At 40.8% G+C, this 12,770-nt stretch overlaps 1 protein-coding gene across 3 annotated transcripts in view; it reads right to left on the bottom strand.

The window, feature by feature from the left end:
* spef2 (sperm flagellar 2) overlaps positions 1-12,770 on the bottom strand; it is a 63,659-nt gene that overhangs the window by 17,395 nt on the left and 33,494 nt on the right. For all 3 annotated transcript variants that reach the window (XM_045706893.1, XM_045706892.1, XM_014172649.2), the window contains exons 22-24: positions 9,520-9,647; positions 3,697-3,835; positions 3,360-3,497 (exon numbers count right to left, since the gene is read on the bottom strand). In XM_045706893.1, the coding sequence (XP_045562849.1) occupies positions 3,360-3,497; positions 3,697-3,835; positions 9,520-9,647 (405 nt within the window). The remainder of the gene's footprint in view (positions 1-3,359; positions 3,498-3,696; positions 3,836-9,519; positions 9,648-12,770) is intronic.

A 12,770-nucleotide genomic window follows, 5' to 3' on the forward strand; every position in this document is an offset into this window, starting at 1 on the left:
TGTCTATTCCATTTGCACAACAGCATGTGTAATGTATTGTCAATCAGTGTTGCTTCCTAAGTGGACAGTTTGATTTCACAGAAGTGTGATTGACTTGGAGTTACATTGTGTTGTTTAAGTGTTCCCTTTATTTTTTTGAGCAGTGTATATAAAAAAAAAATCCAGGACTAGGCTTAGTGATTCCCTGTAGCTCAGTTGGTAGAGCATGGTGTTTGCAACGCATGGTGTTTGCAATGACATTTAATCCTAGTAAAAAAAAAAAAATTATTACTTGTGTCATGCACAAAGTAGATGTCCTAACCGACTTGCCAAAAATATAGTTTGTTAACAAGAAATTTGTGGAGTGGTTGAAAAATGAGTTTTAATGACTCCAACCTAAGGGTATGTAAACTTCTGACTTCAACTGTATATACAGTACCAGTCAAACGTTTGGACACACCTACTCATTCAAGGGTTATCTTTATTTTTACTATTTTCTACATTGTAGAATAGTGAAGACACCAAAACTATGAAATAACACATATGGAATCATGTAGTAACCAAAAAAGTGTTTAACAAATCAAAATATATTTTAGATTCTTCAAAGCAGCCACACTTTGCTTTGATGACAGCTTTGCACACTCTTGGCCTTCTCTCAACCAGCTTCATGAGGAATGCTTTTCCAACAGTCTTGAAGGAGTTCCCACATTTGCTGATTACGTGTTGGCTGCTTCTCCTTCACTCTGCAGTCCAACTCATCCCAAACCATCTCAATTGGGTTGAGGCCAGGTGATTGTGGAGGCCAGGTCATCTGATGCAGCACGCCATCATTCTCCTTATTGGTCAAATAGCCCTTACACAGCCTGGAGGTGTGTTGGGCCATTGTCCTGTTGAAAAACAAATGATAGTCACACTAAGCGCAAACCAGATGGGATGGCGTATCGCTGCAGAATGCCATGCCATGTAGCTATGCTGGTTAAGTGTGCCTTGAATTCTAAATAAATCACAGACAGTGTCACCAGCAAAGCACCCCCACACCATCACACCTCCTCCTCCATGCTTCACGTGGGAACCACACATGCGGAGATCATCCGTTCACCTACTCTGCATCTCACAAAGACACAGTGGTTGGAACCAAAAACCTCAAATTTGGACTCATCAGACCAAAGGACAGATTTCCACCGGTCTAATGTCCATTGCTCGTGTTTCTTGGCCAAAGCAAGTCTCTTCTTCTTAATGGTGTCCTTTAGAAGTGGTTTCTTTGCAGCAATTCGACCACGAAGGCCTGATTCACACAGTCTCCTTGGAACAGTTAATGTTGAGATGTGTCTGTACTTGAAATCTGTGAAGCATTTATTTGGGCTGCAAGCGGAGGTGCAGTTAACTCTAATGAACTTATTCTCTGCAGCAGAGGTAACTCTGGGTCTTCCTTTCCTGTGGCGGTCCTCATGAGAGACAGTTTCATCATAGCGCTTAATGGGTTTTGCGACTAGACTTGAAGAAACTTTAAAAGTTCTTGAAATTTTCCGCATTGACTGACCTTCATGTCTTAAAGTAATGATGGACTGTCGTTTCTCTTTGCTTATTTTAGCTGTTCTTGCCATAATATGGACTTGGTCTTTTACCAAATAGGGCTATCTTCTGTATACCACCGCTACCTTGTCACAACAAAACTGATTGGATCTAACGCATTAAGAAGAAAATAAATTCCTTAACTTAACTTTTAAACTCTCTAGGGGGTGTGGGACGATAGCGTCCCACCTGGCCAACATCCAGTGAAATTGCAGAGCGTGAAATTCAAAAATACTCAATTCAAATATTTAACATTCTTGAAAATATGTGTTATACATCAAAATAAAGCTTAACTTCTTGTTAATTCAGCCGCCGTGTCAGATTTCAAAAAAGGCTTTACGGCGAAAGCAAACCATACGATTATCTGAGGACAGCGCTCAGCACACAAAACATTACGTACAGTTACCAGCCAAGTAGATTAGTCACGAAAGTCAGAAATAGCAATAAAATTAATCACTTACCTTTGATGATCTTCGTATGGTTGCACTCACAAGACTCCATGTTACATAATATATGTTTGTTTTGTTTGATAAAGTCCCTCTTTACATAAAAAAAAACTCAATTTTGTTGGCGCGTTTTGTTCAGTAATCCAATGGCTCAAATGCGGTCACAAGGGGCAGACGAAAATTCCAAATGGTATCCATAAAGTTCGTAGAAACATGTCAAACGATGTTTATAATCAATCCTCAGGTTGTTTTTAGCCTAAATAATCAATAATATTTCAACCGGACAAAAGCTTCGTCAATATAAAAGGAAAACAAGAAAGGCGCGCTCTCGGTCGTGCGCAGAAAGAGCTCTGAGGACATCCCAGGGTCCACTCACTCAATGTTGTCATTCTCCCTAATTTTTCAGAATAAAAGCCTGAAACAATGTCTAAAGACTGTTCACAACTAGTGGAAGCCATGGGGAACGGAATCTGGGTCCTATCCCTTTAAATGGTGGATAGGCTTTCATTGGAAAAACAGCCATTTCAAAGTAATTGCACTTCCTGGATGGATTTTCCTCAGGTTTTCGCCTGTCATTTCAGTTCTGTTATACTCACATACATTATTTTAACAGTTTTAGAAACTTTGGAGTGTTTTCTATCCAAATCTACTAATTATATGCATATCCTAGCTTCTGGGCCTGAGTAGCAGGCAGTTTACTTTTGGCACGCTTTTCATCCGGAGGTGAAAATAGTGCCCCCTACCCTAGTGAGGTTAACAAGGCACACCTGTTAATTGAAATGCATTTCAGGTGACTACCTCATGAAGCTGGTTGAGAGAATGCCAAGAGTGTGCAAAGCTGTCATCAAGGCAAAGGGTAGCTACTTTGAAGAATCTCAAATATAACATATATTTTGATTTGTTTAAAACTTTTTTGGTTACTACATGATTCCATATGTGTTATTTCATAGTTTTGATGTTTTCACTATTATTCTACAATGTAGAAAATAGTAAAAATAAAGAAAAACCCTGTGTGTCCAAACTTTTGACTGGTACTGTGTGTGTGTGTATATATATATATATATATATATATATATATATATATATATATATATATATATATATATATATATATATATATAAAATATTTTAAAAATGTTTTATTGTCACATACACCAGTGATACGTATGTGTTGTTTTAAAGTGCAGTGATATGTGTTGTTTTAAAGGGTCGGCCATAGTAGTATGGCGCCCCTGGAGCAAATTTAAGATGGAGATTCTCATTTCAACTTGCTTTTTATTGTCAGCTGGCAAACGCATGTGATATTTGGTTCTGGGTAATGCCGAGATAACTTGTTCATGAGCAGGATGGGAGGAGCATCACCTGCATTAGTGTGGAGAAATGGTTGATGAGCACAGCCGTGTGGTCTTCCAGCCAGCCGTCGCACATGATCGCCGCCCGCTCCTGCCCCGCTTCTTCCTTACGCTTATCACAGATGTCCCACAGACGCTCGCGCAGGTCCTGCAGTGTCACAACACCAGACGAGACAGATAGACAAACACAGACAAAAGGACAGACCGACGAGACAGAAGGACGGATAGACAGACGGACCAACATAGCGACAGACAGACTCTCAGTATTGACAGGCAATGGGAAAAACAGACATGAGCAAATGTCACACAGACACGGCTTTGATGGCGTTTGTGTTACTTTAGCCTACATCCAGACGCTGGTGCAGCTCTGCCTTGGTCTCCTCATCATCTCTCATGTCCTTGGGGATGCTGTTATAGTTCTGCTGCCACTGGGACACGAACTCTTGCTTCAGGTCGGGCCGTCGGAGGTACTGCTTAAACTCCTCTCTGCAAGCGTCACAAGATAAGAGAGTTAGAGTTACTTCTCTCTGTTCACACTGTACATATCCCAAATGCAGTGTGGCAGACGGCAGGAAGAGGTGAGGGGAGTGGTAATCGAGGAGAGATATCTTACAGGTCGCTGGCTCCACCCCAAAGCCTTATATGGACTTCCTGACCCAACGAGGCAAGACTATAAATCGTTAAACCAGGGAGTGCTTGGGGATAAAGGAGGAAGCAGCCTGCACAAAGGGGCAGAGGAGGTGAGAGACAAGAGAGTATGAAGGGTGAGAGAAACGAGAGTAAAAAAAACAATTTGTGATTGCCCGTTGTGACCTGGACTGTTGGATTACCCCCCTTGTGTACTGGATTGGCTGAGGACCCGAGCGTGAGGATTACCCCTGGAAAACGGAATGGACAAAGAGAACAACTTGTGGATCGTGAGGTGATTGGTGAATTCCCTGTGTACCAAAATCCCTAATAAACTTCCCCTTTGCATTCTATTTGTGCTACTGGTGCCTGTTTTGTTATTGAACTTGGTGACGTGGAAACCCCACACCCTTGATCTTTTTACAGCAGTAGTATAGATCCAAGTCATCAACGCATCCTCACTGATGCGAGATCAGATCAAAAAACAACAGACATGACTTGAAATCACTGGCCACTTTAATAATGTTTACATATTTTTGCATTACTCATCTCATATGTATATACTGTATTCGGTCCTATTCTACTGTATCTTAGTCTATGCCGCTCTGACATTGCTCGTCCAAATATTTCTATATTCTTAATTCCATTCCTTTGCTTTAGATTTGTGTGTATTGTTGTGAAATTGTTAGATGTTACTGCACTGTTGGAGCTAGAAAAATAAGCATTTTGCTACACCCGCAATAACATTTGCTAAACACGTATGTGACCAATAACATCTGCTAAACACGTATGTGGCCAATAACATCTGCTAAACACGTGTATGTGGCCAATAACATCTGCTAAACACGTGTATGTGGCCAATAACATCTGCTAAACACGTGTATGTGGCCAATAACATCTGCTAAACACGTGTATGTGACCAATAACATCTGCTAAACACGTGTATGTGACCAATAACATCTGCTAAACACGTGTATGTGACCAATAACATCTGCTAAACACGTGTATGTGGCCAATAACATCTGCTAAACACGTGTATGTGACCAATAACATCTGCTAAACACGTGTATGTGACCAATAACATCTGCTAAACACATGTATGTGACCAATAACATCTGCTAAACACGTGTATGTGACCAATAACATCTGCTAAACACGTGTTTGTGACCAATACAATTTGGTTAGAGATCAGCACAGATGAAATGTTGTGAGATGGTATGTCAAGTCAAATATATTTTAAGTATATTTAACAGACGTCACAGTTCCAAGAAAGGAGGTAATAATACCGTAGCCTGATCCCAGATCTGTCTGTGATATAGGAGTTTACAGATCTGGGACCAGGCGATTAATATGGGTTTGTCAGAGTTGGGTTAAATGCGGAAGATACATTTCAGTTGTACAACTGACTAGGTATACCCTTTTTTCTTACGTCCATTGTGCACTAAACAATGTCAAATTTGATTTTATTAGTAACCTGCACCGAATACAACAGGCGTAACCTTACAGTGAAATGCTTACTTACGAGCCCCTAACCAACAATGCAGTTTAAAAAAATACAGATAAGAATAAGAAATAAAAGTAACAAGCAATTAAAGAGCAGCAGTACAATAACAATAGCGAGACTATATACAGGGGTTACCGGTACAGAGTCAATGTGCGGGGGCACCAGTTGAGGAAATATGTACATGTAGGTAGAGTTATTAAAGTGACTATGCATAGATAACAAGAGAGTAGCACTGGTGTAAAAGGGGGGGGGGGGCAATGCAAATAGTCTGGGTAGCTATTTGATTAGATGTTCAGGAGTCTTATGGCTTGGGGGTAGAAGCTCTTTAGAACCCTCTTGGACCTAGAATTGGTGCTCCAGATTGCCGTGCGGTATCAGAGAGAACAGTCTATGACTAGGGTGGCTGGAGTCTGACAATTCTCATGACCTTCCTCTGACACCGCCTGGTATAGAGGTCCTGGATGGCAGGAAGCTTGGCCCCAGTGATGTACTGGGCCGTTCGCACTACCCTCTGTAATGCCTTGCGGTCGGAAGCCGAGCAGTTGCCATACCAGGCAGTGATGCAACCAGTCAGGATGCTCTCGATGGTGCAGCTGTAGAACCTTTTGAGGATCTGAGGACCCATGCCAAATCTTTTCAGTTTCCTGAAGGGGAATAGGTTTTGTCGTGCCCGCTTCACTACTGTCATGGTGTGGTTGGACCATGTTAGTTTGTTGGTGATGTGGACACCAAGGTACTTGAAGCTCTCAACCTGCTCCGCTGCAGCCTCGTCGATGAGAATGGGGGCGTGCTCGGTCCTCTTTTTCCTGTGGTCCACAATCATCTCCTTTGTCTTGATCACGTTGATGGAGAGGTTGTTGTCCTGGCACTACACGGCCAGGTCTCTGACCTCCTCCCTATAGACTGTCTCGTTGTTGTCCGTGATCAGGCCTACCACTGTTGTGTTATCGGCAAATGTAATGATGGTGTTGGAGTCGTGCTTGGCCATGCAGTCATGAGTGAACAGGAAGTACAGGAGGGGACTGAGCACCCACCTCTGAGGGGCCCCTGTGTTGAGGATCAGCGTGGCGGATGTGTTGTTACCGTTACCACCTCGGGGCAGCCCGTCAGGAAGTCCAGGATCCAGTTGCAGAAGGAGGTGTTTAGTCCCAGGGTCCTTAGCTTATTGATGAGCTTTGAGGGCACTATGGTGTTGAACGCTGAGCTGTAGTCAATGAATAGCATTCTCACATAGGTGTTCCTTTTGTTCTGACCACTTTTTTATTGATCTAGTCACTGGTGCTTCCTGCTTTAATTTTAACTTGTAAACAGGAATCAGGAGGATAGAATTATGGTCAGATTTGCCAAATAGAGGGCGAGGGAGAGCTTTGTATGCGTCTCTGTGTGTGGAGTAAAGGTGGTCCAGAGTTTCTTTCCCTCTGGTTGCACATTTAACATGCTGATAGAACATTTCTAAAATGGATTTAAGTTTCCCTGCATTAAAGTCCCAGGCTACTAGGAGCGCCGCCTCTGGGTGAGCGTTTTCTTATGGCGGAATACAGCTCATTCAATGCTGTCTTAGTGCCAGCCTCCGTCTGTGGAGGTATATAAACAGCTACAAGAAATACAGATAAACTCTCTAGGTAGATAGTGTGGTCTACAGCTTATCATGCGAGCAAGAGCTCGAGACTTCCTTCGATATCGTGCACCAGCTGTTATTTACAAAAATACACAGTCCGCCGCCCCTTGTCTTACCAGACGCCGCTGTTCTATCCTGCCGGTACAGCGTATAACCAGCCAGCTGTTTGTTGATACACTCATTCCCGAGAAAGCAGTAAATCATTCACGTCAGGCTCATTCAGACTTCTTAAGGCTAGGGGGAAGTATTCGGAAGTTCGGATGACTGACGTGCCCAAAGTAAATAGCCTGTTACTCAGGCCCAGAAGCTAGGATATGCATATAATTGGTAGCATTGGATAGAAAACACTCTGACGTTTCTAAAACTGTTAAAATAATGGTATGGCAGGCGAAAACCCGAGGAGAATCCATCTGGATTCTTTTTGTTTTAGGTCACAGTCCATTCAAATGCTTGTCTATGGGATATTCAAAGGAATTCCTCCCAGATTGCAGTTCCTATGGCTTCCACTATATGTCAACAGTCTTTAGAAAGGGTTTCAGGCTTGTTTTTTGAAAAATGAATTAGTAGTTGTAGTTTTTCCAAGGTGGCTCTCATTTTGACTGTAGTCTTGTGGCGAGCGTGGATGAGGGGCGCGCACCTCGTTATTTATCTCCGGTATTGAACATACTACATTCTGTCTTAAATTGTATCATTTATTTACATATTAGGGTACCTGAGGATTGATTAGAAATGTTGTTTGACTTGTTTGGACAAAGTTTATTGGTAACTTTTCGAATTCCTTTGTCTGCCTGTTGAACGAGTGGAACGGGTAGATTACTGAATCAAACGCGCCAACTAAACTTACTTTTTTGGGATATAAAGAAGGACTTAATTGCACAAAATGACCCTTTGTTGTGTAGCTTGGACCCTTGGGATTGCAAACAGAGGAAGATCTTCAAAGGTAAGTGATTTATTTTATCGCTATTTCTGATTATCTGCTGGTTTGGAAAATGTTTTAATGCTGGTAAATGCGGGGCGCTGTCCTCAGATAATCGCATGGTATGCTTTCGCCGTAAAGCCTTTTTGAAATCTGACAACGCGGTTGGATTAACAAGAAGTTAAGCTTTTAAATGATGTAGGACACTTGTATGTTCATGAATGTTTAATATTCCGATTTCTGCAATTTCACCGGATGTTGTCGAGGTGGGTCACTAGCGCCCCACCTAGCCCAAAGAGGTTTTAAATGAAAAAAAGTATTCTGGTGAGTCCGTGGTGAGTTACCACAGTCCTGATGTCCAGAAGTTATTTTCGGTCATAGGAGACGGCAGCGGCAACATAATGTACAAAATAATTTAAAAAATAAGTTACAAACAATGCAAATAAACAAACAAAAAAACAATCGGTTGGGAAAACGTAAAACGTCAGCCTTCTTCTCCGGCGCCATTGTTAAAACTTCTTAGGGCTAGGCCCCTTTTTTCTCCACTTCCTGCCTGAATGACGTGCCCAAAGTAAACTGCCTGTAGCTCAGGCCCTGAAGCCAGGATATGCATATAATTGGTACCATTGAAAATAAAACACTTTGAAGTTTGTAGAAATGTTAAAATATTGTAGGAGAATATAACACAATAGATATGGTAGGAGGAAATCCAAAGAAAAACCAACCATATTTTTTTTCTTCTTGAGAGACCATCCTCTTAGAAATGCAAGAGAAAGGTCATATTGAAAATTAGCTCCCTGGATGCAATTCCTATGGCGTCCACAGGGTGTCAGCAGTCTATGTTCAAGGTTTCAGGCTTGTAACTTCAAAAACAAATAAGAAATAACAGTTTTAGTAGGACAGTCTTAGAAATTCGTGTTTGCGCGCGCCATGAAGACATTATGCACCCGCTAAAATCGGTTTCCTATTAAACATACTTCTTTTCGAAATAAATATTATAGTTTGATTACATTTTAGGGTGAGGAGTAAATAGAAAAGTTTTTTGACTTGTTGAAACAAAGTTTAGGGGTAGATTTTCGGATTCCTCCTTCCTTGATGGCCCAAACTAAACTGACTTTTTTGGATATAAAGAAGAATTTTATCTAACAAAAACGACACTACATGTTATAGCTTGGACCCTTTGGATGACAAATCAGAGGAAGATTTTCAAAAAGTGAATATTTAATCGTTATATGTGAATGTATGAAACCTGTGCCGGTGGAAAATATTTTGATGTGGGGCGCCGTCCTTAAACAATCACATGGCATGTTTTCACTGTAATAGCTACTGTAAATCGGAGAGTGCAATTAGATTAACAACAGTTTAAGCTTTCAGCCAATATAAGACACTTATATGTACCTAGATGTTTAAAATCCATAATATTTATGATTATTTATTTGAATTGCGCGCCCTCCAGTTTTACCGGAAGTTGTCCCACTAGCGGGACACGAATCCTTTATCCTCACCTGATGTTAAACAGATGGTGAATGATCAAGATGCGTTCTCTGCGGAGGTTCTGCATCACGGCCTTGACGTTAGTCACATAGGAGTTACACACATTCTCCCAGTATGGAACCAGGTACTCTGGTATCTCCTGGGGAAGAGAGACAAAAGATGCTCTGGGGTGAAGTTTCCCTTAGTTACAGATCTAGGATCAGCTTTCTCTTCCCCAATCCTAACCTTAACCATTAGTGGGAGAAATGCAAAACTGACTCAAGATCAGCGTCTAGGGGCAACTTCACCCTACTCCACAAAAGAAAGTAGAATGGGGAAATGCAGGCTCAAACATAGACAGAGACCAGGCCAATGAGTGTAAATAGAAGTTTGGGAGGTCCCTCTAGTGGCCATCCATGGCTATTGCAAATGACTCAACTCAACCTTGTAGTTCTAGACCTCATTGATTTCAAGTATGAGCGTAAGAAGGACCAGTGACTGGTTCTCTTTGTTAATTGATTCGTAATTGGCCTGAACCTTTATGCTGAACATATCCATGCATTCTGACTGAGAGCTAATGAGACTATGCATTCTGACAGAGCTAGAGACTATGCATTCTAACTGAGAGCTAATGAGACTATGCATTCTGAATGAGAGCTAATGAGACTATGCATTCTGACTGAGAGCTAATGAGACTATGCATTCTGACAGAGCTAGAGACTATGCATTCTAACTGAGAGCTAATGAGACTATGCATTCTGACTGAGAGCTAATGAGATTATACATTCTGACTGAGAGCTAATGAGACTATGCATTCTGACTGAGAGCTAATGAGACAATGCATTCTGACTGAGAGCTAATGAGACTATGCATTCTGACTGAGAGCTAATGAGATTATACATTCTGACAGAGCTAATGAGACTATACATTCTGACAGAGAGCTAATGAGATTATGCATTCTGACAGAGAGCTAATGAGATTATGCATTCTGACAGAGAGCTAATGAGATTATGCATTCTGACAGAGCTAATGAGATGATACATTCTGACAGAGCTAATGAGATTATACATTCTGACTGAGAGCTAATGAGAATATGATTTCTGACTGAGAGCTAATGAGACTAAGCATTCTGACTGAGAGCTAATGAGATTATACATTCTGACTGAGAGCTAATGAGATTATGATTTCTGACTGAGAGCTAATGAGACTATGCATTCTGACAGAGCTAGAGACTATGCATTCTAACTGAGAGCTAATGAGACTATGCATTCTGACTGAGAGCTAATGAGATTATACATTCTGACTGAGAGCTAATGAGACAATACATTCTGACTGAGAGCTAATGAGACAATACATTCTGACTGAGAGCTAATGAGACTATGCATTCTGACTGAGAGCTAATGAGACAATGCATTCTGACTGAGAGCTAATGAGATTATACATTCTGACAGAGCTAATGAGACTATACATTCTGACAGAGAGCTAATGAGATTATGCATTCTGACAGAGAGCTAATGAGATTATGCATTCTGACAGAGAGCTAATGAGATTATACATTCTGACTGAGAGCTAATGAGATTATGATTTCTGACTGAGAGCTAATGAGACTAAGCATTCTGACTGAGAGCTAATGAGATTATACATTCTGACTGAGAGCTAATGAGATTATGATTTCTGACTGAGAGCTAATGAGACTATGCATTCTGACTGAGAGCTAATGAGATTATACATTCTGACTGAGAGCTAATGAGACTATGCATTCTGACTGAGAGCTAATGAGATTATACATTCTGACAGAGCTAATGAGACTATGCATTCTGACAGAGCTAATGAGATTAGGATTTCTGACTGAGAGCTAATGAGATTATACATTCTGACAGAGCAAATGAGATTATACATTCTGACTGAATGCTAATGAGACTATACATTCTGACTGAGAGCTAATGAGACTATACATTCTGACTGAGAGCTAATGAGATTATGAATTCTGACAGAGAGCTAATGAGATTATGCATTCTGACAGAGCTAATGAGATTATACATTCTGACTGAGAGCTAATGAGATTATACATTCTGACAGAGCTAATGAGACTATGATTTCTGACAGAGAGCTAATAAGATTATGCATTCTGACTGAGAGCTAATGAGACTATGCATTCTGACTGAGAGCTAATGAGACTATACATTCTGACTGAGAACTAATGAAACTATGATTTCTGACTGAGAGCTAATGAGACTATGCATTCTGACTTAGAGCTAATGAGACTATGCATTCTGACTGAGAGCTAATGAGACTATGCATTCTGACTGAGAGCTAATGAGACTATACATTCTGACTGAGAGCTAATGAGACTATACATTCTGACTGAGAGCTAATGAGATTATACATTCTGACTGAGAGCTAATGAGACAATACATTCTGACAGAGCTAATGAGATTATACATTCTGACTGAGAGCTAATGAGATTATGCATTCTGACTGAGAGCTAATGAGATGATACATTCTGACAGAGCTAATGAGACTATACATTCTGACTGAGAGCTAATGAGATTATGATTTCTGACTGAGAGCTAATGAGATTATACATTCTGACTGAGAGCTAATGAGATTATACATTCTGACAGAGCTAATGAGATTATACATTCTGACTGAGAGCTAATGAGACTATGATTTCTGACTGAGAGCTAATGAGATTATACATTCTGACTGAGAGCTAATGAGACTATAAATTCTGACTGAGAACTAATGAAACTATGATTTCTGACTGAGAGCTAATGAGACTATGCATTCTGACTGAGAGCTAATGAGATGATACATTCTGACATTCTGACAGAGCTAATGAGACTATACATTCTGACTGAGAGCTAATGAGATTATGATTTCTGACTGAGAGCTAATGAGACTATGCATTCTGACTGAGAGCTAATGAGACTATGCATTCTGACTGAGAGCTAATGAGACTATGCATTCTGACTGAGAGCTAATGAGACTATGCATTCTGACTGAGAGCTAATGAGACTATGCATTCTGACTGAGAGCTAATGAGACTATACATTCTGACAGAGCTAATGAGACTATGCATTCTGACTGAGAGCTAATGAGACTATGCATTCTGACTGAGAGCTAATGAGACTATACATTCTGACAGAGCTAATGAGACTATGCATTCTGACAGAGCTAATGAGACTATGCATTCTGACTGAGAGCTAATGAGATTATACATTCTGACTGAGAGCTAATGAGACTATGCATTCTGACTGAGAGCTAATGAGACTATGCATTC

The sequence above is a fragment of the Salmo salar genome, chromosome ssa24 (assembly GCF_905237065.1).
Source record: "Salmo salar chromosome ssa24, Ssal_v3.1, whole genome shotgun sequence".
Lineage (NCBI taxonomy): Eukaryota > Metazoa > Chordata > Actinopteri > Salmoniformes > Salmonidae > Salmo > Salmo salar.